Source organism: Mesocricetus auratus, unplaced genomic scaffold (assembly GCF_017639785.1).
Source record: "Mesocricetus auratus isolate SY011 unplaced genomic scaffold, BCM_Maur_2.0 Super-Scaffold_100003, whole genome shotgun sequence".
NCBI classification, from domain to species: Eukaryota; Metazoa; Chordata; class Mammalia; order Rodentia; family Cricetidae; genus Mesocricetus; species Mesocricetus auratus.
Genome location: NW_024429188.1, coordinates 120,097,635 through 120,125,012, shown reverse-complemented (window position 1 = coordinate 120,125,012; position 27,378 = coordinate 120,097,635). Strand labels below are relative to the sequence as shown.

Below are 27,378 nucleotides of genomic sequence, written 5' to 3'. Positions count from 1 at the left end.
GCAGGCCGCCAGTAAAACAGCACGTGGCCGCAAGAGAAATCTTGGAATACCGCCTACCCTTACCGGCAGGTAGTAGGTGCTGGTTCCTGGCGGCAGGAATCGTGCCTTGCCGAGCGAAGTGGTGAGGAACTTAGTGAAAGGAGAGTCCACGTGTGCCTGGTCAGGCCAAGAGAAGCCGCTTTTTCCGGGGTGCCTGGATCCGGATTTCAATCCCGCTCCCTACACCAAATTGTTGGCTTTATGGATGCTGTAACTATACGCGACACACAATTACTGAAAATAAGGCTAAGTATTTAATATAGAAAATTACTCACAAGATACCAAACCCAGAGGATCTAGTTCTCAGCTAGCGGCCGGACTGGAAGCCGAACTCCAGGAAAAGAGAGCGAGACTTCCTGTGCGCTGTCTTTTATGCCTTCCCCCCCGTAACGCCCCTAGCCATGCCCAAAAGTGGGCCTGGCTAGTGACGTAGTTCCGCCTACGTACGTATACGTCTTTACATCCAGCCGTATACGTCTTTAGTCCTGCCTAAAGTGGGTGTGGTTAGCGGTGTGGTAAACCACCCTTTTATTACCTCATCTGTATGTGCCTCTAGTAAGTCACATGTTTAATGGCGGCATAGACTTAGTAAGTCACATGTTTAATGGCGGCATCAGACTTCCTCCTACATTTCACTTCTTTGGTTAACGTTATCTCCAGATATTTGATGCTGTTTATTGTGGGAACAAGAGACCTTGGCCGGAGGCCCACTTCCCCATCAGCCTGGGAACAGGCAGTTGTAACGGGGGAAAAACATGTTTACTAAAAACAATCCGGGATCTGTAACCACAAAGAAAAACATGTTTACCGGAGCAATAAGTTCCTGATGTTTTGGGAAGGGTTCGCCCACAGGAACACCCTGACCCTGATCTCTATGACTAAGAGCCTCTTCCTGACCCCACCCCCACCCCCGCCTATGGTGTCAGGGTATATAACCAGCCAGGGTAAGAATAAAGCGGGCCTTCTTTCATCACCGACTGGTCTCTGTGTCATCAATCCTGACACCCTCCACAGATTTTCTGCCCCAGGCTGCATGGGCACAGCAGTTTATGGCTATTGTAAAGGGTGATGTTTCTCTGATTTCTTTCTCATCCACTTTATCATCTATATATAATAGGGCTACTAATTTTTTTGAGTTAACCTTGTATCCTGCTACTTTGATGGTGTTTATCAGCTCTAGGAGTTCAGCCCTCAATTTGATTATTTCCTGGTGTCTGCTCCTCCTGGGTGAGTTTGCTTCTTTTTGCTCTAGAGCATTCAGCTGTGCTATTAATTCTCTAGTGTGACTGTTCTCGTTTCTTCATGTGGGCACTTAGTGCTATGAACTTTCTTCTCAGCAAATGCTTTCAGAGTGTCCCATAAGTTTGGGTATGTTGTGTGTTCATTCTCATTGAATTCCAGGAAGTCTTTAATTTCTTTTTTTATTTCTTCCTTTACCCAGGGATGGTGCAATTGTGCATTGTTCAATTTCCATGAGTTTGTAGGGTTTCTGTGATTTGTGTTGTTGTTGAATTCTAATTTTAATGCATGGTGGTCTGATAAGATACAGGGGGTTATTCCAGTTGTTTTTGTATCTGTGGAGGTTTGCTATGATTCCTATTTTGTGGTCGATTTTACAGAAGGTTTCATGTGGCGCCGAGAAGAAAGTATACCCCTTTGTTTTTGGGTGGAATGTTCTATAGATGTCTATTAAACCCAGTTAGGTCATAACTTCTATTAGTTCTTTTGTTTCTTTGTTAAGTTTCTGTCTGGAGGTCCTGCCTAGCGGTGAGAGCGGAGTGGTGAAGTCTCCTACTACTAGTGTGTGAGACTTTATGTGCAATTTGAGCTTTAGTAATGTCTTTTCACGAATGTGGGTGCCTTTGTATTTGGGGCATAGATGTTCAAAACTGAGACTTCATCTTGATGGACTTTTCCTTTGATAAATATGAAATGTCATTCTTCATCTCTTTTGATTAATTTTAATTTGAAGTCTAATTTGTTAGATATTAGGATTGCTACACCAGCTTGTTTCTTCGGCCCGTTTGATTGGAAAATCTTTTCCCAACCCTTTACTCCAAGGTAACGTCTGTCTTTGACGTTGAGATGTGTTTGTTGTATGCAGTAGAAGGATTGGTTCTGTCTTTGTATACATTCTGCTAGTCTGTCTTTTTATAGGCAAGTTGAGATTGTTGACATTGAGGGATATTAATGACCATTGATTGATGATTCTTGGTTTTTTATTTATTTATTGGTAGTGGTGTTACTATGTGTAGGTTCCCCTCCCTTTTTCTTTTGGTGTTTGGTAAAGTGGGATTATCTATTGCCTATGTCTTCGTGAGTGTAGTTATCTTCGTTGGGTCTAGGCTTTCCTTCCAGCACTTTCTGTAGGGCTGGATTCATGGACACATATTGTTTAAATCTGGCTTTGTCATGGAATATTTTGTTTTCTCCATTTATGGTAATTGAAAGCTTTGCTGGATATAGTAGTCTGGGCTGGCATCCTTGTTCCCTTAGCATTTGTAGGACATCTGTCCAGGATCTTCTGGCTTTCATAGTTTCCATTGAGAAGTCGGGTGTAATTTGGATAGGTCTGTCTTTATATGTTACTTGACCTTTTTCTTTAGCTGCTCTTAATATTTTCTCTTTATTCTGTAGGTTTGATGTTTTGATTATTATGTGGCGAGGTGACTTCTTTTTCTGGTCCAGCCTATTTGGTGTTCTGTAAGATTCTTGTATTTTCATAGGCATATCCTTCTTTAAGTTAGGGAAGTTTTCTTCTATGATTTTGTGGAATATGTTTTCTGTACCTTTGAGCTGTATTTCTTTGCCTTCTTCTATACCTATCATTCTCAGGTTTGGCTTCTTCATGGTGTCCCACATTTCCTAGGTATTTTGTGTTAGGAATTTGTTGGTTTTGAGATTTTCTTTGGTTGATGACTGTATATCCTCTAATGAGTCTTCAACACATGAGATTCTTTCTTCTATCTCTTGTATTTATGTGACAGACTTTGATGATCCTCCATGGAAGGTCTCAATCTTATTGAGGAGTGGATGGGTGGTGGGACGGGCTTTGGGTGGGGGACATGGGTGGATGGGAGGGAGAGGGAACTGGGATTGATATGTAAAAGAAGATTGTTTCTAATGTAAATTAAAAATAAAATAAAACAAAGTGCAGAATTTCTGGAAGACACTAGAGGGACCAGGGCTCTCCAAGTTAGACAAATCTGTCTTCCATAATGACACTACAAGCACTACAGGTATCATCATTTCACAAGGAATGTAAAAAATCACGGATATTCCTAAGCACAGTTCTGTTCTCAATGCTCTGCCCTGACAAAACCCACAGATTGAAGTTGTTCAGAGGCTGCTGTCCAGGCCCAAGGAATTGCAAGGACCATGCAGGACACAGAGGAGATGCAGGACACTGGCTCCCAACCAGTTGGATAAGAATATGCTCCCAAAACTCAGCATCAGCCACTGCAACTCTCAGTCTGGGGACAGGGGAACCTCACTCATCATGGCCAGCCACTCCTTCCCATCTGGGGACAGCAGTCCCCCACTTACCATGTGCAGCAGACAGGCTTGCACATGCTTTACCCACAGAAGGGTTCAAAGCCAAGTGTACAGAAGCCAACTTCTGACTTCCTCAGGATAGGAGCTGAGCCAGAACCCTGGCTCCAGAAAGAACCTGCCCATTGGATTGACAGATCCGATAGAGTCCCTGATTGGCTAATGTGTCCTGAGTGTCAGAACCTGGTGAGCTGAAAGGACAAGGCACAGTGGTTCAAAGTCCTGTCTTTCATATGAAGAACAGACTTATCTCAGATTGGTTGGAGATTTATGCCAAATTCAATAGCAAGTCCCTTTCTAATATAAATAGATTTGGTTTAAAAGCATGCAAATATAGAAGGAGGCTAATCAGAGAATGTTACACAAGAGGAATAATCAGAGAATGTTATACGAGAGGAACACAGGTTACATCAATAACATTATAAACAAAGTCCACAGTGGCCTTGGGATTGATAACCACAGGATTTACCAACTCTCCCAAGCATATTCCTGGATTTAGAGGAAGTCTGTTTTTTCTCAATACATCATGCCTTAGAGAAACTTCCTAAAGCCTAGGCACATTGCAAAATTCAAGAGAGGCCTAGTTCTCAAGTACCTTCTAAAAGTTCTGCACTTCACATTTGACATTTAGGTGTAAGATCCTTTTGGAGTTAATTTGTGGAGGTTGTAAATGGCATCTTTTTGTTGGTTAGCACTAAGCTGTGATGTAGAAGAATAGAATTGGTAATATAAAGGATTTACCAATGCTTAGGAGATAGTATGTCACTGAACAGTTAGCCAAAGAATAAGAGAATTGATCACACTCCACGGACATTAGACGTGAGTCTACATGAGATGTTATTTAGAAAACCAGTCTCAGCCAGGATTTGGAGACAAATGCCTTATAATCCCAGCAGTCAGGAGGCAGAGGCAAGTGGATCTCTGAGTTCAAAGCCAGCCTGGTCTACAGATGAGAGCAAGGACAGGCTCTAAAGCTACACAGAGAAATACTGTCTGAAAAAGCAGAGAGAGAGAGAGAATCAGTCTCACTGATATTTTCTTCATGAAATGATGTGCAGATGTGAGATGTCAGATCTTGGCTCCAAATGATGCTAAATACCTACTCTCTCCCTATCCATAAGAAACATAAGAAGGGCATAATGCTTACTTTTGGCTGATGAAACAGCTATGAAAGGGTGTGAAAGCTTATTGTGGGTTCATCATTCTGGAGACCAACCCTAGAGTTCAAAGGGAAACATCTAATAGATGGGGGCTACTGTGAGCCCATCAAGAATGTCTTAGGAACTTTGGACAGTTTAATTCTTTCCAGATACAGTAAAAAAATTCCTTTCCTGTCTATATTTGAGAGTTTGGTCTTTACAAGAGGCCCGCTAGAAGGGCATCCCAATACTACCACCTGATACCCAAAATTATGATGTAAGTCATTGCTCCAATCCCGAAATGGCAGTTAGGGTTACCTCTGCAGAGGGAGACAGGATAAGAACTGGAGACAAAAATTGACTAGGCAGTTTAAGGTAAAAAGAAACCAAAGAAAATTAACCAGTTGTTTTCTTGACTAAAAGCCAGAAGAGTTCCAGGGACTGTTAGCAGTTTTATCATTGTCAGAGGCTAAAATGTTTGTGGTGATAACTTGTTTGTACAAATAAAGCATGTGTGGAGAAACCCTATCTCAGTAAACAAAAAAACAAAAAAGCATAAGAGGGTGGAACTTGCCACTAATTAACCACAGAGGCCAGACAATGGTGGTACATGCCTTTAATCCCAGCAATAGGAAGGTGGAGACAGAAAGTAAGATGGCTGAGTAGAGAAAGGAATACAGGCTGGAGGAAACAGGAACTCATACTCTTTTCAGCTGGGAAGTTTGGGAGATAAGGTGTGGCTGTGACTTGCTCCTTCATCTTTCTGATCTTTCAGGTTTTACACCTATATCTGATTCTGGGCTTTTATTATTAAAACCTAATAGAACTTGCATTACAGATGTCAAAAGTATTTGGGGAGTTCTGGTCTCTGAAGCTAAGTGGTCATAGAGACTAAAGAGGAAAGTTAAATGTAGTAAAGAAGGCCTGTTAAGAAAAAAGTCCCTTGGTCAAGAGAATAGAATCTCTGTCTGATATGGGATAATCATCTTGTTCATTGTAAAGATTTGTCACTTGTACTGTTTTAATAAAACACTGGTCAGTAGCCAGGCAGGAAGTATAGACGGGGCTACCAGACTAGGTGAATTCTGGGAAGAGGAAAGGCAAAGAAGCAGTCTCCAACCAGATGCAGAGAAAGGAAGATGAGAATGTCTTACTGAGAAAAGGTACCAAGTCACGTGGCTAAATATAGGTAAGAATTATGGGTTAATTTAAGATGTAAGAGTTAGTAATAAGCCCAAGCTCCAGGCAAAACAGTTTATAATTAATATAAGCCTCTGTTTATTTGGGAATGAACAGTTGTGGGACTGGGCAGGACAGAAACCAGTCATCTGTCCTAGACACAGTCCTAACATTTCAATGGGGATATATCAATCTCCTAGTAAAGGAACCTGGTCTGTGGAGCCCAAGAAACAGGTACTTGGGACAGTTATAGATCACCTATAACTGACTGCACACTGGTAATATCAACTACAGACAAAACTGGAAAATTTTAAGGTTCCTTTCTGTACTGTGACCAGCTTGAATGTGTGGACAATTAATTCACATCCATACACAGGAGCTTCTGCATAGTCACTCCCCAATAAATTCCTGGGCTACATTAGGACACTCATTCTCCTGTCTCTTCTTCTTTCTCAATGACCAATTAAGGGCCAGTCTATAATGACTGGGATATTTGGACTTGGAGGAAGGAAAGAGAAGGTAGAACTATAATCCCCCCCAAAATTGCTAAAAGTTGAAATAGGCTTTATGGCTATGTGCTCCAAAGACTAGGGATTTGTATTACAGCACACTAAGACCATTTCTTTCATGCTGTACAAATCTTAAACCTGGACAATAATAGTCCTGTTAGGCAGGGACACATCATTTTATTCAGATCTTCTATTTTACCTGAACTAGAATAACTACAATAATTTGGTTTCACAAAAATCCAGTTCTTTATCAAGATTCTTGTTTGCCAGGTCTGTGGGCACTCAGGACACTTATTGATAATCTAAGATTGATTAATTAAGTACTCATTGCTAATGTCAACTACTGTCAAAGCAGGAAAACTTTCACCCTCTTTCTTGTCCACCACTTTCTCTGCTATGACTACACCTGCTTTAAAATTTGTCAGTGAACTCAATTATTGCACAGGTCCCTCTTCATTTATACATTCAAAATAAAAACCAGAGAGACTGAAGGACTCTCATTCACTGGCACAATTTTCCTTCTCACTGACCACTCAAGGCCCACAGTATGAGTGCCAAGAATTGTCTTCCCATCCCTGGTTTCAGGAATTAATCTCTATACTTTACATAGTCACAGAAAAGAATTAGGTTATACTCAGTATATCCTCAACATACATAAAATTATTTTGCTCTACACAACATGGTTAAATATCTTTAAATAAAACTATAATAAGAACTTCTAAGACAAAAACTCAAGGTATTATTCTTTTTTATTGCCCCCCCAAATTCATGATGATACTCTGTTTCTTTCTCTCCCTTCCCTCAATCCTTACCTTTCCCCCCTATATCTCTTTAGATTTATTTTTTTTAATATACACGTAGGAGTGTTTCACCTGCATATCTGTAAGTTCACTTCATGAGTGCCTAGTGTCCTTGGAGGTTAGAAGACAGCATCAGATTCCCTGGAATGTACTATACAAATGGTTATGAGCCACTGGGATCCTAGCCTTACTCTTCTGTAAGGGCAAAAGTGCTTTTAACTACTGAGGAATCTGCCTAGGCCCCTTATCTCAATCTTTTTTTCCTTCAATATATGTTTTTATTTAAATTAGAAACATGCATGCTTCACATGTCAGTCACAGATCCCTCTCCCACCCCTCCTCCCTTGTCCCTCCACCAGCTCCCCCCAGGCCCCCACCCAACCTCCCCAGGGAAGGTGAGGCCCTCCTTGGGGGGGATCCAATGTATTATTCTTAATTTTTATTAATGTCTTCAATCTGTGCATGATTTACAATGAGACATGTGCTATAAAAAGCATTCTTACACATAAATAGAGCAAGGAACATTTAAGTAAGTAAGTCCTAAAACATGCACATAAATTTTATTCAGGTGCATATAAGAAAATGATATAAATTTTAAGCCTTCAATTTATTACTTGGGTATGTTAATTTTTTTGAGAATTAACGTAATTCCTAATAGGAAATATATATAATGAATTAGTGCTCGTAGAAATGTCTGGAAATAACATTGTGCTATGATTGATGAACAAAAGATTTCCTATGAGCATTGGGTATATCCATTAAATGAAACAGGTAGCATGAATGTGGAAGAGGAGGTACCAAGACTCTGATAATAGGACATATACAGACATATTCAAGGCACATGACTAGGTTAAACAGTTGGCTGAATTCAAAACACTAATTTATTGTTTCATTGAGTAAAGAATATAATGTAATATTACTAACATTTAATCTCACCTATGGATAAATAAATGCAATTACATCTAGGGCAAAAATACTTTGATTTCAGATAGACACCAACTACTAAATAACTGAAGCCAGAGTACATTCAGATTTTCTTATTCTACAGTAAATGTATGTTAAGATATTTGTATGATTTCTATATCATTATACTGTCTATTCTCTTTCATGTTTTACAACTATTCAAAATTAGGCAGATAAAAGAATTTGCTAAACCATAAAGAAAGATCAAACTATTAGTCAACAGAAGTTAAATCCAAATCCTGGAGTTGACTTCTGACTGTATTCAGTTTGGCTTTTCCCAGAATGGAAAAAAAAAAAACCCAAACTACCCATATGACTGCATTTTGTGAGGCTAAAATGCTTACACTTTTACGGTGGCTCCCTTCTTTTTCTTTGACGAACCAGAGGTATTTGCCTCCCCTATCCTCTGTGACACATTTTATTAACATGTTTCTCAAAATTTTGCACAGAAAAAAATATGTAAAACCCATAATTTTCAACTTGCTGAATTCACCTTCTCAATTCAACTTTATAATGGAGGAAAAGAAGGCATTAAACTATCTGCAGTATGAATAAATAATTCACTGACCTTTAAGAAAGTAAATACTGGGAGAACAAGGATAATTCCTGTGCTTCTAATGAGCTAGCAAAACGTTTCCACCTTATTGAAATAAAAATGCTAAATACATTACCTGTATGGGCTCCTAGATATAAGCAGCACCAACAATGTATTACAATTCCCCAAATTACCTATATTATTTTGAAGCACCTAAAACTCTCCCATAACAAAAGAGACTAAAATGAGATGTTAGCAACACACTCTGTCTCCAAATAATTTTGTGTGAACATACAAAATTCCTAGACAGTTTTAGCAGACAGGCTGTAAGATTGGTGGTTTCCATCTTGGCAAAAGCTTTGTGTGTAAAAAGAAAGAAAGAATGACAGACAGACAGACAGACCACTTCAAAGATACTCCTGCAAATAATGGTTCAATGTGAAGTTCATTAAAATAAACTATATGGTAGGACAAAGATAAATCTAGAGGTATATAATAATATTAAAACAAGAAAAAGTGAAAAAAGATTAAAGAAACTGGCAGATACTTTCTGAAAGTAGTAAAAAGCATGAGTCACATGGATTGACTTTATCTCCTTTCACTTTCACACCCTTGGTTAATGGTAACTTTTTCTTTCTTATTTCTTCACACAGTTTGGCCATGTAAATCCACCACAGAGAAGTGACACAATGATATAGATGAACACCTGGAAGATGAAAGAAGGCAATTTTACTTATGTGACTCTATCACAAGGTACACAGAACACAATAATAAAGAAACATTACCAGTGCTGGGAGAGTAATAGCTCTTCACTAATATAACCAATAGTGAAACTTATTAATAATAAGGATTGTTTGTGAGGAAAGGTTTTATTATTTCCAGCAATAACAAATGTTAGCTTCTAAGATATGGTGGGATGTATAGTTTCAGAGTTCAATAATAACTGCTGCACAGGTATATGCATACACTGAGCTTCAATCATGAGTCCGGATCAATGCTAAAACATATAGCATATACATAGCTAACAAATGTTGAATAGATGAAAGCACATATTAATTACTATATAATTCTGTGTATAAACTAAACTAGTTGAAAGTTTTACATAATAAAAGTTTGTGTGCACCAGGCAGTGGTGGCGCATGCCTTTAATCCCAGCACTCAGGAGGCAGAGGCAGGCAGATCTCTGTGAGTTCAAAGCCAGCCTGGTATACAGAGCAAGTTCCAGGACAGGCTCCAGAACAATATAGAGAAACCTTGTCTTGAAAAACCAAAAAAAGAAAAAAAGTGAGTGTATGCATACCTGTGAATGTACATACAGAAGCCAGCGTACTTCTAGTGTCTTCCTCTACTGTTTTCCTATTTATTTTCTGAGACCAGGTCTCTCACTGAACATGGAGCTCACCTTTTTATCTAATCTGTCTAGCCAAAAAGCTACCAGGACCTACATGTCTACACCACACATGCTGGGGTTACAGGCACGCACAGACAGGTGTTGAAGATTTGGACCCAGATTCTCTTGCTTGCAGAACAAGTGATTTTAAACACTGAGCCATGTCCTCAACCTCAGTTTTATTTATCTCATTACTTACAAAAATTCTCAAAAGAAAAAAAGGAGTTTAAATGGAGATGGTACTTAATGCTGCTTTCACAAGGTATTTCATAATCATATGTTTTACAATTAGAAAGGTAAATGTAGCCCATTTCAGAATATCAATCAATAAGAATTCCATCACCCAATATCATAGAATGAAAAATAGGCTCATATACTAAAGAGACAAAAACTTACAATTGATACAATGATGATGATGATAGTAAGCTTGATATTCTTCATACACATGGCTCGAGCGAGATTTCTGCTGGTTGTTTTGAAAGTTACAGACTAGAAAACAATTATAAGTCACTTTATTCTTGGCACTGGCTATATGAATGATTCATAATAACAACCTGCAAGTTTTTATTTTAATCAATTATGGTTCTAGGATGGAACCCAGGGTCAAGAATGTGGTAGATAAATACTCTACTACTGAGCCATACGTATACTAACTCTTTTCAAATTCAAATGTTCCCATTTTCCTTCATTCTCTTTTCAAATAGACTGGTTATTCAAAAATCAGTAGTTAGCTAGGGCAGAGTTCTTTGAAACATATAATAAGCAATATGAACTTACTGGCAATGCTTCACTTATTTTCTTTCTCTATGTAGCAATGACATAGTGTTGAATGAACAAGTGATTCTTTAGGGGAAAACATTTTCCAATTTAAATTTTTAATAAGAAAGACTCACTCTGCAGGCATATTAGTTTATTCTATCCAATATGATCTTTGGGCTTTGAAACATACACATAAATCTGTTTGATTTTCCTAGGAACATATGTATTTACTTGTTAAGTGTCAAAACCCCACAGGATCACATTTCTTCAGTTATTTATTTTCTTTTGCATCATAATCTTTTCAGTATATATTAAAGCATTTCACCAGGATACAAGCAGTTTAAAACAAATAGGTAAATAAATAACAAAATGTACTAATTACCCAGAAATTCCACTCCTAAGTAATTATACAAAAGAGATATATGTGAAAGTTCAATAAAAATGTTAGAGATATTTTTCATACATAAAAATGGAAACTACTAAAATATCTATAAGCCACAATAAAATATTATATAGCAATTTAAAAATTTACTAATATATTTATGTAGTGTCATGAATTAATGTCAGAATTTTGAAAGAAAAAGAGTAAATGTTATAGCTTCTTTTTATACTTTTTGGAGACAGTCATATGTATCACTGGCTAGTCTTGAACCTGCTATGAAGCTAAGAACATTAAACTCCTGTCCTCAAGAGGGACATTAGAAGATAAACAAAAAAGGGGAGAAGGATTATACCCTTTTCAGGAACTGGAAGCTTGCACAAATGCAAGTCACACATACTACAGGCCTGCCCTACAATCCTCAGGGACAAGGCATCGTGGAGCGAGCACATCGCACACTTAAGTCTTACCTAATAAAACAAAAAGGGGGAATTATGAAGGAGTTGCCCCCAACACCAAGAGTGGCTATTGCCATGGCATTGTTTACTATGAATTTTTAAAATCTGGATGATAAGGGTCAAAATGCAGCAACAAGGCATTGCTCGGATCCGCAAAGACCCAAAGAATTTGTAAAATGGAAAGATGTGCTAACTAATGAATGGAAAGGCCTATTCTAATAAGATCCAGGGGAGCTGTTTGTGTTTTTCCACAGAATGAAGAAAATCCCTTTTGGGTCCCAGAACGACTCACCAGAACCGTTATGGAACAAAAGGATGGCGAGACATATTTCTGTGACAAAGAGGAACAACTTGACATTGATGGCACTAATCGCAATGAATTGGACCTATAATTGAGGGTCGCCATTGCTCAGATTAATTCTACCCGCCTTGACCTGTCCTTCATGGAGGGATTGTCTTCATGGATTTCTTCAGCTGTTTCATATTTCAAAGAATGGGTGGGGGTGGGATTGTTTGGAGCAGTCCTATGCTGCGGAATAGTGTTTATTCTCTGGCTGGTCTGCAAGCTCAGAACCCAAAACAAAAGAGATAAGGTGGTCATAGCACAAGCACTGGCTGCGCTCGAGCAAGGGGCGTCAACCGATATCTGGTTGACTATGCTTAAGCAATAGGCTGCCGACTGAACAGCTCCTGCACACCCGGAACTTAGGTTCATTGCACAGGGTAGAGTGTTTAGTCTGGCCTCCCAAGAGGGGTGTTGAGCAAAGGCATCGCACAGAGAGATATTTTCCTCTGAGAGACATGTTGTCCTGCATAAGGGTTACCTGCTGTATTTTTTCCCTTTTCCCAGAAAAAGGCAGAGGACAGGTCGGAAGCATCCCGGATTTTGATGAATCTAGGGATAGGTTTCGTACACGTCTCACTAATTTTGTTCTTTGGGAAGTTCAACCACTGTCTCTACCCTCTAATGTCCTGGGAGAGCCTGTTTGCTATTAAAACAAAAAGGGGGAGATGTAGGGAGCCGCCCCCACATTCTCCGTTACAAGATGGTGCTGACACCCGTTGTCAGTTGGAGTAAACAACCTTGGTGCGCATGTGCCTGCTACTTTTCTATCCCTTACTCTCTGCCTCTCCCGTGGCGTCATATGGGCTGACAAGCAGGAGCCAGTCAGGAGATGACACGTCCGAGGCGGGGACTGCTGAGCTATATAAGGGTTGGGCTTTTCGCTCCCCGGGTCTCCGCTCTGTAAGCTTATGCTCTCCCTCTCAAGACGCATTAAAGCTGTTCTGCAGAAGGATCCTAAGTGTGCCGCGTCGTTCTTGCTGGCGAGACGGTAGCGCGGGACAGATATACCATATTTGGTTCATATCCCAGGGAGGCATGCCCTTTTCTGAAGTGAAAAGATTGGGGTTTATAAGGGAGGTAGGAAGGAAGTGAATGGAAGGAGAGAATGGATGCAAAACTAAGGTCAGGATGTAATATATGAGAGAAGAATAAATAAAAATATGTTTCCTATCACTCTCATTATAGATAATGATACAGATGTGTATATGTGTGTGCATCCCCATGCAAACATACATATGTATGTGTACCTTGGAGAACACATAAATGTATAAAATTTTTAAATTAAATTTTGTAAAAAAAATTCTGATTTAAACAAGTAACATTCTTCACTGTTAAGAAGTTGTGGGGTACCAGGTTATTGAGTATGATTTTCTAAACTATTATTCAAATATTTACATGGAAAAATAATTTTGTAATGCTTAAAATGGTGGTCTATTCAGCTATACATACTAAGAATTCAAGTACAAGCATGCAAGTAAATCCACAGGTACAGAGGATCCATGTTAACAACAGGTAAGGTAGATGTATTGAAACACCAAGAATTTGAATGGTTCTGTCACACTCAAATAGTACCTTAAGTACTTGACAAAATCACAAAGGAACTCACTAGTCTTGCTACACTACTAAACACTAAAGTAACATGTTTTAGTTTATCTCAATTTTTAAACTATTAAGTATGGAGTATTTCAACTTTTAAAATAATACAGATGTTTAACTTAAAGAATAGATTTTTTTCCAGATTCCAGTGATATCTAATAGCACCTTTAGGCAAGTGTGCCAATTTAAAAAAAAACTATGTATAATCTTAAGAATAGCAGATGCTGATACTCCTCAAAAAGAAGCAAGTGTGGCTAGTAGCATCTGTCTGTCTTGGTTACTAAGAAGCAATTCCGTTGTGATCCTTACATAACATGGTTTTGAAGACAAGGCTTTTATTACTACATTCCTATCAAGTACCATATCACATAGGTTTTGGGGGGCATTTATTTATCTGTTTATCTCTATATATATTTGTGTGTGTGTGTGTGTGTGTGTGTGTGTGTGTGTGTGTTCTTCACTAGAAAATGGTGTCAGTGGCTCTGTCAGAACAGCTGCAGTCAGCAACAGAGCTTGCAGAATACAGCCCATCAGAGACCAAAGCTATGATGGGCCTCTGGAGGGGCAAAGCTCCAAGGAGATTGTCTCTAGAGAACGTTTTATTTCTACTGTGCTTTCTTCTGCTTGCTGCTGTCATGTTCCTGTTGTATTTGGCATGGTGTGATTGCTATGTGAAAGGATACTGCTGTATCTAGGATAGCGATGGGGAAATTCAATTGTAGATCATAATGAAGATGATTTTTATAAAGAAATGATGCTTAAGTTGTATCAATAATTTAAAGATATAGGTGATTAGGACAGTTAGTAAAGATGATTAGGGAAATGGTTTAGGGAATTCTGCCAATTGCTCCAATAAGAGATACAAACAAGGCAAAATTGAGCTAGAAGTCACCTTTCCCTTTGTTAGATGTAAGATTTGCAGAAGATGGAAAATAAGAAGAAGGAAGTTCCACACATTATAGACCCATGAATTGTGCCTGTGGGAAAACAGGCTGAAGATTAAATAAAACAATTATGCTCCTATATACATGATTAGGCCTGAGTTCCTTGGTCATGTAGCTTACAGAATTAATAACAGGCCCTGGTATGTACCTTGAAAAAACAAAGTTGTGAAAGGAAATTAGATGGCTTTGTTATATGTAAAGAAAAATAGACGGTTATCTAGACCACTTGTTTAAGGTTTTGTAGAGTAGAAATAGGATATGAATCTGCTACAAAAGGAACTGGCTGAAATATATGAGGCTTGCTTTGGGGGAAAGATGTCATGGTAGGAAAATTAATACAAAGAAAAAGATTTAACTACTTGTGGGCTTCTAAGAAAAATATGTAACTTATGATCTTCATGTGCGTTCTTCTTATGTAAAGATTTTAATTCGTTTTTGGAGACTATGTAACTTGTGACTGTGAGGTAATATTTCCTTGCATAGAAATTTTTTTCTTGAGTGACATAAAAGAGATAAGAGAAATACAGAGACAGAAGAGAGAAATAAATTGAAAAGCTTTGTGTACTTACTTTCTACTGACTCCACACCCCGGCTATAGTATCTCTGGCTTGCTGGAGCAGGTCTCTCAACAAAATCGTTTTCCAGCATATGCCCAAAGTTAAGCTATTTGTTTACATATTCCCTGATTTTGTTTGTACTGATTTGCTACTACTGCATCATGTGGATCATTTGGTTCTGTAGCTGCCAACACTGCTTGCAATGACAATAGCATGCAGAAAGTCATCACTTCCATCCATTGATATTTTTTAAAGATCAAACAGATACCCCTTCTGACAGAACTAACATCAGGATAACATATTTTAGTGATAAACCAGACTTTAAGGGGGATTAAATGAATGTGATGCTTTGAATGACAAATGTCCCCAATAGGCACTGACATTTGAACACTTGGTTCCCAATTGGTGATACTGCTTAGGGATGTTTAGGAGTTGCAGCATTGCTGGAGGAAGTATGTCACTGTAGGTAAACTTTGAGAGTATACAGCCTTGCCCTACACTTCCAGTTCTCTCTGCTCCTGTCACTATGAATATTGCTTGCAGCCATGCCTCTTGACCATAATGGACTCTTTATCCCTCTGGAACCATAAACCAAAATAAACTCTTCCATCCATACGTTGCTTCTGCTAAGGGTATTTTATCATAGCAACAGAAAAGTAACAAATAAAATGGATGTTTCCAGTATTTTAATCACTGTTTTGTATCTTTCTCATCATATGGTATGTGTATTACTTTTTTATTGCTGTAGAGGCACGATGACCAAGGCGCCATGACCTCCTCCACCATTTATTTCTATGACCACTGCCACCTCTGAATGAACACTACCACTGTCACCCCTGCCAAAACATTTCCCATCAATGTTGGAATACCCCCTCTATACCCAGCCAATCAAATTTCTACATGGATCTAAAGTCTGCTCCACAAGATGGAATTCATGCCTGGTATGGTTAAGTAGGCCCCAAATCCCATAGATGGTTAGGTCATAGGCCTTAGGGAGTAATCTAATATTATTATTCTGTAATATGAGAATAATAATAAACTGCACCCTAAGTTCTCAACTTTATAGCAGTACATCTCCCAAGCCATACCAGAGAAGCTATAAAACACAACACTGGTTATACAGCATCCTAATACCTGCTAGTAATATTTAAATTAAAATTGATATTAAAGTTAGCATAGTAAATTTAACAATATTAAAATTAAAAATATTAAATTTCAAAAATAATATAATTGGCAGGAAGGGAAGGTGGGGTAGAATTATAAGCATATATAAAATTTTCAAAAAATTAAAATTTCTACATCATTCTTTCAATTACCACATACTTTCATGAAAAAAAAACTATAAAATTCTACAAAAGACAACAGTGGTCATATAACATCCTAAAACCTGCCATTAATAGATAGCAATATTAAAATTAACAATAACATAACTTCAAATACCTGTTGGAATGTTCAGATACCATGTCAAAAATTTTACATGCATCATACAATTTAATTCTCAAACCTCAATGAAAAAAGTATATTGCCATTTTACAGATTATAACAATTTAGGGATAATGAAATTAAATAATGTGCTTAAGCTAACACTACTAGCAAGTGGTATTAAAATCCAGGTCATCTGATTCTAGAGTTAAGGCTCTTAATCACTACAGTCTTGTTGCTAATCACAATCAACATGATTATGATGTTTTATAATTCATTGCCATTTTTACAGAATCTATAATCACCTTGGAGACATGTATGCATGTCTGATAAACTATCTAAATTAGGTTAATTGAGGTAGGAAGATACACCTTAAATATGGGCAGCACCATTCCCTGACTTGGAGTTCTGGACAGAACAAAGAAGAGAAAGCTAGCTGGATGTCAGCATTCAGTGCTTTCTGTCTCCTGAATGCATATGCAATGTGACCTAAACATAACAAAGTCAATTTACAGCAAGCCTGCAACATCAAATTAAATGAAGTGAAACTCAAAGCAATTCCACTAAAATCATGAACAAGACAAGGCTGTCCACTCTCTCAATGCCAATTCAATATAGTACTTGAAGTTCTAGCTAGAGCAATAAGACAACTAAAAAAGATCAAGGGGATACAAGTTGGAAAGGAAGAAGTCAAAGTATTGCTATCTGCAGATGATATGATAGTTATTACATAAGTGACTTCAATCTTTTAACCAGAGAACTCCTACAGCTGATAAACACCTTCAGCAAAGTGGCTAGATACACGATTACCAAACAACAACAACAACAACAACAACAAAAACCCAGTAGCCTTCCTATACACAAATGGCAAACAGGCTGAGAAATAATTCAGGGAAATAGCATCCTTCACAATAGCCACAAATCATATAAAATATCTTGGGGTAACTCTAACTAAACAAATAAAAAAACCTGTATAATAAAAAGTTCAAGTCTTTGAAGAAGGAAATTGAAGATGATATCAGAAGATGGAAAGATCCTCTTGGATTGGTAGGGTTAACATAGTAAAAATAGCCAACCTACCAAAAGCAATCTACAGATTAAACACAATCTCCATCAAAATCCAAATATAATTCTTTATAGACCTTTAAAGAACAATACTCAACTTCATATGGAAAAAAAAGACCCAGGATAGCTAAAAACAATCCTATTAAATAAAAGAACTTCCAGAGGTATCACCATCCCTGATTTCAAGCTGTACTACAGAGATGTAGTAATAAAAACTGCCTGGTACTGGCATAAAAACAGAGAGGTTGATCAACGGGATTGAATCAAAGACCCAGACATAAAACCATATACCTATGGATACCTGATTTTGTAAAACAAACCAGAAATATACAATGAAAAAAGGAAAGCATCTTTGACATGGCACTCGTCCAACTGGATGTTGGTATGTAGAAGATAGTAAATAGATCCATACTTACCATCCTGCACAAAAATTAACTTCAAATGGATCAGACATCAACACAACACCAGATACACTGAACCTGATAGAAGAGAAAGTGGGGAATAGCCTTGAACCCATTTGCACAGGAGACAACTTCCTGAACAGAACACCAAGAGTGCAGGCACTAAGATCAACAATTAATAAATGGAACCTCATGAAACTTAAAGGTTTCTATATAGCAAAGGACAATGTCAACAGGACAAAACAGCAGCCCACAGAACAGGAAAAGATTTTCACCAACTCCACATCCGACAGAGGGTTAATATCCAAAATATATAAAGAACTCAAGAAACCAGACATCAACAAACCAAATACTGTAATTTAAAATATGAAGTATAGATCTAAACAGAGAATTCTCAACAGAGGAAACCAGAATGGCCAAGAAACAAATATGCAATATCCTTGCCATAAGAGAAATCCAAATCAGAATGACTAAGTTAAAAAACACAAGTGACAGTTCATGCTGGAGAGGATGTGGAGCAAGAAGAACATTCCTCCACTGCTAGTGGGAGTGAAAATTTGTACAGCCATTTTGGAAATCAACATTTTGGTTCCTCTGAAAATTGGGAATTGATCTACCTCAAGACCCAGCTACACCATTCTTGGGCATATACTCAAAGGATATTCAATCATACCACAAGGATACTTGATGGGGGATGTCCTTCTGTATATATGTTTCTCTTAGTGGTTGATGAATAAAACACTGATTGGCCAATAGCCAGGCAGGAAGATAGGCAGGGCTACCAGACCAGGAGAAGGCTGAGAAGGAGAGAGAAGCTGCGAAAGAGACGACATGCTGCTGAAGGAGCAACATGCCAGAGATGGGTTAATAATTAAGAGAGAGCTAGCCCTAGCCATCAGCCAAATAGTTTACAAATTAATATAAGTCTTTGTATATTTATTTGGGGCAAAGAGGTTGTGGGACAAGGCAGGACAGAAACCTCCATCTTCAGACACTTGCTCAACTATGTTCACAGAAGCTTTATTTTGTAATAGCCAGAACCTGGAAACAACCTAGATGGCCCTGAATCAAAGAATGGATAAAGAAAATGTGGCACATTTACACAGCAGAGTATTTATTACTTAGCTGTTAAAAGCAATGACCTCATGAAATTTGCAGGCATATGGATGAAACTTGAAAAAAAATCATCCTGTGTGAGGTAACCCAGACACTGAAAGACGCACATGGTATGTACGCACTCCAAAGTGGATATTAGCTGTAAAGTAAAGGATAATCATGCTAAGGTTCACAGACCCAGAGGGGCTAAGTAACAAGGAGGGCTTAAGGGGGAGAATTCAATGATCTCACTGGGAAGGGGTAATAGAATAGATTTTGAGGGTGGACTGGGGGTGACTGGGGTTGAGAACAGGAGAGATCAAATTGGGATGGGGGAAGAAAATACTGGGAGAAATGACTGGAACTGGGGGAGGGCATTTGGGGGTGAGGTAAAAACCTAATGCAATGGAAACTCCAAGGAATTTACAAGCATAATCCTAGCAAAGACTCCTAATAATGGGGGACACAGAGCCTCTGTGGAGGGATTGAGATATCAACCCAAACAGAAAACCTTCAATGTACAGTTAGTCCTGCCTGCAGAGTATTCTGGAACCAGAGCCTAACAGAATCCTCATTAAAGAGGCCAGAGAGATTACATTCAGCAATTGATGGGAGCAGATATAGAATGCCATAGCCAAACATTAGGCGGAACTCAAGGAATCCTGAGGAGGAAGGTAAGGAAGGATAGGAGGAAGCAGAGAAGACAGGGACACCACAAGAACACAGCCCATAAAATCAACTGATCAGGACTCATGGGGGCTCACAGAGATCATGGAGCATGTAGGGGTCTGACCTAGATCATCTACATATGTTATGCCTGAGTAGCCTGGTGTTCTTGTGGAATTCCTAACAGGGGGCCTTCTGACTCTTTTGCCTGCTTGTGGGACCTTTTTCTTACTACTGAGTCAGCCTTGATATGATGGTATGTACCTGGTATTATTATAGCATATTATGCCATGTTGGATTGATGGCCCTGGGAAGGCCTGTTCTTTTTTTAAGGGGAGACAGAAGGGAGCTGGATCTGGGGGAGAAGGGAGGTGGGGAGACTGGGGGATGGGAGGGAATTATGTAATATATGAGAGAATAAAAAAAGAAAATATAAAGAAATATATGAGAATAGAAGTTTCCTTTTCAACCTGGTGTTGCTGCCCTTCAGCTCTAAATAAATACATAGAGGCTTATATTAATTATAAGCTGTTTGGCCAATAGTTAAGGCTTCTTATTTTCTCTCTCTCTCTCTCTCTCTCTCTCTCTCTCTCTCTCTCTCTCTCTCTCTCTCTCTCTCTCTCTCTCTCTCATTAACCCATTTCTATTAATTGTGTATCTCCACATTGTCTTGGCTTACCAGTGATGCCCAGCCTTCTTGCTCCCTTGGCAGCTACATGATGACTCACTCTCTGTGTTCCTCTTCCAGAATTCTCCTAGTCTGGTAACCCTGCCTATACCCTGCCTGTCCATTGGCTGAAACAGGTTTATTCATTAACCAATAAGATAAACATATATTCACAGCATTCAGAAGGACAGGCACACTCTTCTCTTAGTTAAGGATTAATGGCACATTTCAACCTATACCTTTGGTTTGATATAAGGAAAAGGTCAAATTAACACTACAAACACCAAAAAAGCAATTGCATAGTTTCAGAATTCATAATGAATCAAACCAAGCTAAAACTTACAGCAAAGACACATAATGAATTATTTATCAATTGAAAAACTTTGCCTCAATCCAAAGGTTTAGAAAAAGATTTCTGTATATGGAGTATATTCTCTGAACAAAAGCTTCATTAAAGGATGCTGAAAGATTGTGGCTATTTTGTATGTCTCACTGCTACTCTTCTTAACACAAAATAAAGACATAATAGACATGAGAAAAGAAACAAACCACCTCAGCATAAAATGTAAGGCATTTCCATATTCTTAGATATCAGTACAGTTGTTCTAATGCCCTGGAAAAAATATCATATGCTATACTTACTGAATCCACAAGGTTTTCTGTTTTATCTATCAGTAATTCCAATCTTTCTCCACGTTGAGCAACCAAATCTAGAAATATTTTTACAAATAGAAATAATGTTTTATATTAGAAGTAAAGGAACCCACTCACCAAAGCCAAGGCACTAAAATTGTACTCAAAATTCCATGAAGTAACTATTTGACTGCAGAAGAAAAGCAGTTGACCCAAATTAAAGACAACTGGTAGTTGCAAAGAGACAACAGACTCTTCAGTTTGAAAAACAGCTTATATAAGGAAAACTGCTAACTTCCCTTTTCTGCCCCTAGCAAATGCCTTCCCCATTTCCCTATAATTACAAAACTCAGCAAGGGGAATGTCTGGTCATTGATTGACTGGTTCCTTTGTCCTGATCATGGTGAGGCCAGTACTCAAGATGGCACCTCTCGTATTTTCAGTTGTGAGCCTAGCCTTTACTGGCTGAGCCATCTCTCCAGCCCAAGATGGCATCTCTCTAGCATTAAACAAAACCCGCTATAGATATTTGAGGTCATCTAAATTATCATCTTTTATTTATTCCCATAAACTTAATTGTTATATATCCTTACAATAAATATGCAATTTTGAAATCAGCAAAATAACCCAGAAGTTAAAGGTATTTGTCATCAAGACTGACAACATGAGTTGAGTTCAATCTACAGAACCCATATAAATGTAGGAGAGAATGGGCTCCACAGAGTTGTCCTCTGACTTTCACACCCACACTGTGGTATGTACCAGGTACTATACATAAATAATTAAAAAATGAAAATCTAACTATAACAATAAAAGATTAAGTCAATAATTTCAAAACCCTGCACAAGAAAAAAGTCAATGCCTAGATAGATTCAAATATGAATTCTACATAAAATATTTCAAGAAAAATACATACCAATTTATTACAAACTTCTTAAAAAATAAAAAGAAAGGAGTATTTTTCAACGCATTTTACAGATCCATTATTATCACGGTATTAAAGTCAATGAAAGACATCACAAGAGGATCTGGGTATGTGGCTCACTTGGCAGAATTCTTTGCTAGCATGCAACACCCTGGATTTAATCATTAGCATGGCATCAACTGGTATACACCTATAATCACAATATTTTGGATGTCAAATCAGTCTGTGATGGTTAGCTTTAATTGACAACTTGACACAACTTAGAATCACTTGGGAAGACAATATGAATGAAATATAGTCTATATCAGGCTTGGTGGTGGTGGCACAAGTCTTTGATCCCAGCACTTAGAAGAGGTACCTCTCTGGGAGTTTGAGACCAGCTTGGTCTACAGAGCAAGTTCCAGAACTGCCAAGGCTACACAAAGAAACCTTGTCTCTGTAAACAAAAATAAAAAATAAAAAAGAAATATTGTCTAAATCAGATTGGTCTGTAGGCATATCTGTGAATATATGTCTTGTTTGTCTTAACTGATGTAAGAAGACCCAGCCAAAATGTGGGTAGCACTACTCCCTAGTTTTCTGCCCTTGAGACATTTAAGAGTAGAGAAAGGTAGATGACCACTAAGTATGCATGTATTTTTCTGTAAATGTGATATAACTGGCTGCCTTTGTAACCTCCCTGCTATGATGGACTTGTGAGCTTACATAAACTCTAAGTTGCTTTTCTCAGGATATTTTACCTAAATAACAGAAAGAAAACTAGAATACAGGAAAACCAGAAGTTCAAGGTCATCCTCAGCTATATAGTAAGTTTAAGAACAGTTTTACATGAGACTGTCTCACAAAAAGAAAAGGATACCATAAATTGAAAAAAATAGGCTAACAACCCCCCAACACACACACACACACACAGTGGGAGCAGCCACCCCTGGGCTGGTGGTTCTGGTTCTATAAGAAGGCAAGCTAAGCAAGCCATAGAGAGCAAGCCATAAGCAGTACCCCTCCATGACCTCTGCATCAGCTCCCACCTATAGGTAGGTCCCAGCCCTGCTTGAGGTCATGTCATGAAGTATAACACAAATAAACCTTTTCCTCCCCAAGTTTCTTTTCATCATGATGTTTCATCACAGCAGTAGTAACCACAACCAAGACACTGCCAGGCACACAGGCCAGGGAAGCAATGTAACTGCAGATCTTCAATGTTCCCTCCTTTCTTCCAAATCAAATCCCCTAGTCTCACCCCCCAGCTCTGTAACAGTCTACCTGCTTCAGCCTCCTATCTCTTTTAGCCACCATATCTAGAGAATCACACGGATCTCCTCCAACCTTCCGCCATACTCATACCATTGTCTCAGACCCCAACTCCAGTAGGCATTCCCTGGAAACCTACCAGCAAAGCCATCCAGAGAAGCAAGTAAGTAAGTGAAGCAGGTAGGTGAGCTTCATATCTTTTCAAACTTTCCTTTTCTCCAAAATCAATGCCTACGTGTCATTGACAGATCTGTAGCAGACCACCTGCTGTGGCCTCTCCTGATTCTCGGTTTCCATTCCTAGGGTACTAAACAGATCAAGGTAGAACACCCTCCTTTCCTTCCTCCTGTGGAGCCCCTCAGCCTCTCTGTTCTAGTTCATTCCAATTTCTAAGTATCAACTACCAATACTTAGAAATACACTGAACCAGGAATCCCTACTAGCCATACTTAGCAGGATCCAAGAGGCATTCCCTACCAAGCAATTTAGTCTCCACACCCTCCTAAGAAGCAGAGAGAGCAACAGAGACCAAGGAACAAAACACCCACCCAACACAGGCAAGACCAGATATTAGCACCTAGATATGTGGTTCTCAACCTCCACATGGGCAGCATATCAGATACCCTGCACATCAGAGTTGTACATTATGGTTCATAACAGTATCAAAATTATATTTATGAAGTAGCATAAAAAATAATTTTACAGTTGGGGCCACAACATGAGGAATTATATTAAAGGGTTACAGAATTAGGAAGGTTGAGAATCACTAACAAGCAAGTGCTGTTTCAGCCTCCCTATAATAATCTGACTCCAATCTAGTAATCAATAGTTATTTGTGTTCACATGAATAAAACTATGCCACTGAAACATACCTATGTTTCGGACCATGATTCCTTTCAGTTCATCCACTTGTGCTTGAGTCTCCATCACTCTGTCTTGCCCTTTATTTTCAGAGTGATGCTTCTACAAGATATTAAATTTTAACTTACAATATTAAGACACTAATTATAATAAGAAGTAAAAAATAACAATCTATATTGAGTAATGCTATATAATTATAGTTATATAAAAGGTACATATATCTGAACAAATAGTATTACATTTAGAAACATATTGGCAGTGTAAAAATTGCTTTCATATGTAATGCATTTTAGCATAAAATAACTTCTTTTAAGTAAAATTCAGTGAATATATTACAATATAGGGCAGAAGTGAGGGGATATGTAATCTCTGCTTATATAGCAAGGAAGGAGGAAATTAAAAATTACTATAGTTGGGATGGTGAGAGGCAGGATAGGAATTTCCTCACTTTAGGGGCACACTTACTTCTTTTAATATCTGCCCTTCTATCTGCTGGGATAACAACATGTCTCTTATTGTCATTTACTTCTCTCAAGATCTAGAATCTAAAAGACTGATGATAGCATATATTTTGAAATTATCATTCAAGACAAACAACTATAAATTGTTTAATGCATAATATTACAGATATTTCACTTTGTAAAGTAATTCAGAAGAGATATTATTTAATCTACTATAAACTCTATATAGATATTTTCATTATTTCTATTTGTTATAGGGAGGAAATTAGTAATTCAAAGGATCACACACAGATCAGGAGTTAATAACAAAAGTTATTAGTTTTGCTGCCACTTTGAATATTTTTAAAAATAGAAAAAGTGAAAACTGATTAAAATGTATAGTCTTCCATATTCACAATTAAATAATAGTTATAGGTTATGTCTTTGTGCTCAAATACTTTTACATATAAAGAGAAAGCATTGTGAAAGGTGCTCACCATCATTCATATCATGAAAATGTATATTAAAAACACAAGATTCCAGTACATATCCACTAGAATCGCTAAAATGAATGACAGACAATAAATGTTGAAAAGAACAAAAAACACTGGAATTGCCAATGAGAATTTAAAATGGTACAATCACTTTGGAAAAAGAGTGTGATACATTTTTAAATTATATATCACCATATGACCCAGAAATTCCATTCCTAGGTATTTATTTGCCAGAGAAATAAAAACATATGTCCACACAAAGACTCATATGTGGAAATTCACAGCAGCTTTACTCATGACAGTTAAAAACTAAAAGCAACCCAAACATCTACCAACAGATAAATGAGTAAAACAGTGTGTATACGGTATTGTTTAGCAGAAAACAAAAATATGCTGCTAATTTACTCAAAATAGGTGAGTACTTTAGAAGAATTATAATGAACAAAACAAGATAAATCAGAGTACTTTATGATTATATTTATAGAAAATTCAAGGAAAAATAATCTATAGATATAAAATATACATCAGCAATTTGCTGGGATAGAGCATTGGGTAGGTGACCTAGTAAGAAGGGGCATGGGGGAAAATTTATGGTTAACAGAAAACTTTTTTTCTTGACTGTGGTGGCATTTCAGAGTTACACACACATACACACCATCAATTCAGTTGGTGAAGAAGTTATGCAGATGAAAAGATTTTCATATGACTAATTTGAGCTATTCAAAAATCAAACTAAAGAAAAGGTGTATATATAAGTCAAAATGCCAGTTGAAATGTTTAGTGGATTTAAGCACTAAAAGGGAGTTAAACTAGTCTGTATTTATCATTCTTTCAAATTCTAAAATATGCTGACTATTAGTAATAGAGAATAATCACCAGTTAACTATCTACACAAAAATGACCCCTTTGTCTCTTTTAATAGGAAGCTTTATTATGTTGGCTTATAGAGACACAATCAGAAAAGTGTTCTAAAGGTCGAGGCATCTATATTCATGATGTTTGAAGGTAACCAAGAAGAAAATATAAATCAAAACACTATGTCCTGAGGAAAATCTTACCAGCTGTGCAGCCAAAACACTTGAGAATTCGCTATTCATGGCATATGGAAGTGCAGTCTGTGCTCTTGAACCGTAAGTAGTTTGGAACCTCTTTTTTACTTCATTCAGAAAACTGAAGGCTCGAGAACGCTCAAAATCCTGTAAAGTGACCAATATTGTGCTCATATTTACAAAGTAAACAAAGATATGTGGCAAATTAGTAACAACAACAATACTGTTTACTGACTCATGACTCCATGAGGAACAAGTAGAACTGATCCTGCTTCCTAAATAAGAAACAAAAGCTCCAATCAAACAGCTAATAAATTAAAAAGCTGAAAGTCAAATCCAAACTAAAAACAATGGTATATAGATTAATAACTCAGGGGTCAGGAATTGATTTTCAATCCTTCCAGTTCTTTCACATGATCACAAGGTCTAGCATAAAAGATGGTCAATAAACCAATAAAAATAGTATAGTTTGGAGGCTGGAGAGATGGCTCAGTAGTTAAGAATGCTTATTGCTCTTTGAGAGGACCCAAGTTTGGTTCTCAGCATCCAGGTTGGACAGCTTACAATTGCCTATAACTCCAGCTCCAAAGAATTTGACTTGCTCTTCTACCCTCTGTGGATATTTCCACACATACACCTAAGCAAAATAAAAAACAGATTTTTAAGAAGAGTACAATATTAAATAGATAAATATAATGCTATTGATATGGATTTGAACTAATACTTTCCAATAGCAGTGATACATCTGAAAAGGTCAAGTGATGTATTCTGTCTACTCACCAGCAGTCAAAATGTTGTGCATATGTGTGTGTGCACTCAGGCAACAAATCACAGCTTAAATATTTTGCTGCTCAAGTTAGACCATTTGAGATTCTATGACAGTTCTCATCTATTTTAAAGATTTCACATCAGCCCTTTCAGATACAGCTGGACTTTATTGGGAAACAAGAGGTAAAAATCATTTGATGATCAATGTAATTGAACATTGTTTTGACTTATTTAAACCAAGGATTTTTCATTATTTTATGTGAGGGAGTGTTTTTGTCTATGTACCAAATGTATGCACAGCCTCAGAGACCACAAGAGGGTGCCAGATCTCCTAAGTTACTGATGTTTGTGAGTCACCATGTGCGTGCTTGTGCTCTAACCTGGGTCCACTGGAAGAGAAGCCAGTGCTCTACCACTACAGCAAGGATTCTTGAACTGGGATCAATGATCAGAATTCTAGGGGCACTTGTATTAGGATACAAAGAAACATTACACT

At 37.8% G+C, this 27,378-nt stretch overlaps 1 protein-coding gene across 3 annotated transcripts in view; it reads right to left on the bottom strand.

The window, feature by feature from the left end:
- Positions 1–8,081: 8,081 nt before the first annotated feature.
- Positions 8,082–27,378, bottom strand: part of Vamp7 (vesicle associated membrane protein 7) — a 30,519-nt gene continuing 11,222 nt past the window's right edge. For 2 of the 3 annotated variants that reach the window (XM_005087511.4, XM_040744824.1), the window contains 5 exons: positions 26,124–26,261; positions 24,143–24,233; positions 21,104–21,171; positions 10,503–10,595; positions 8,082–9,422 (listed from right to left, as the gene is read on the bottom strand). In XM_005087511.4, coding sequence (XP_005087568.1) covers positions 9,354–9,422; positions 10,503–10,595; positions 21,104–21,171; positions 24,143–24,233; positions 26,124–26,261 — 459 coding nt within the window. In that variant the 3' untranslated portion in view covers positions 8,082–9,353. Of the gene's footprint in view, positions 9,423–10,500; positions 10,596–18,048; positions 18,112–21,103; positions 21,172–24,142; positions 24,234–26,123; positions 26,262–27,378 lie in introns of those variants that run through there. The other variant, XM_040744823.1, reaches the window with a different exon arrangement.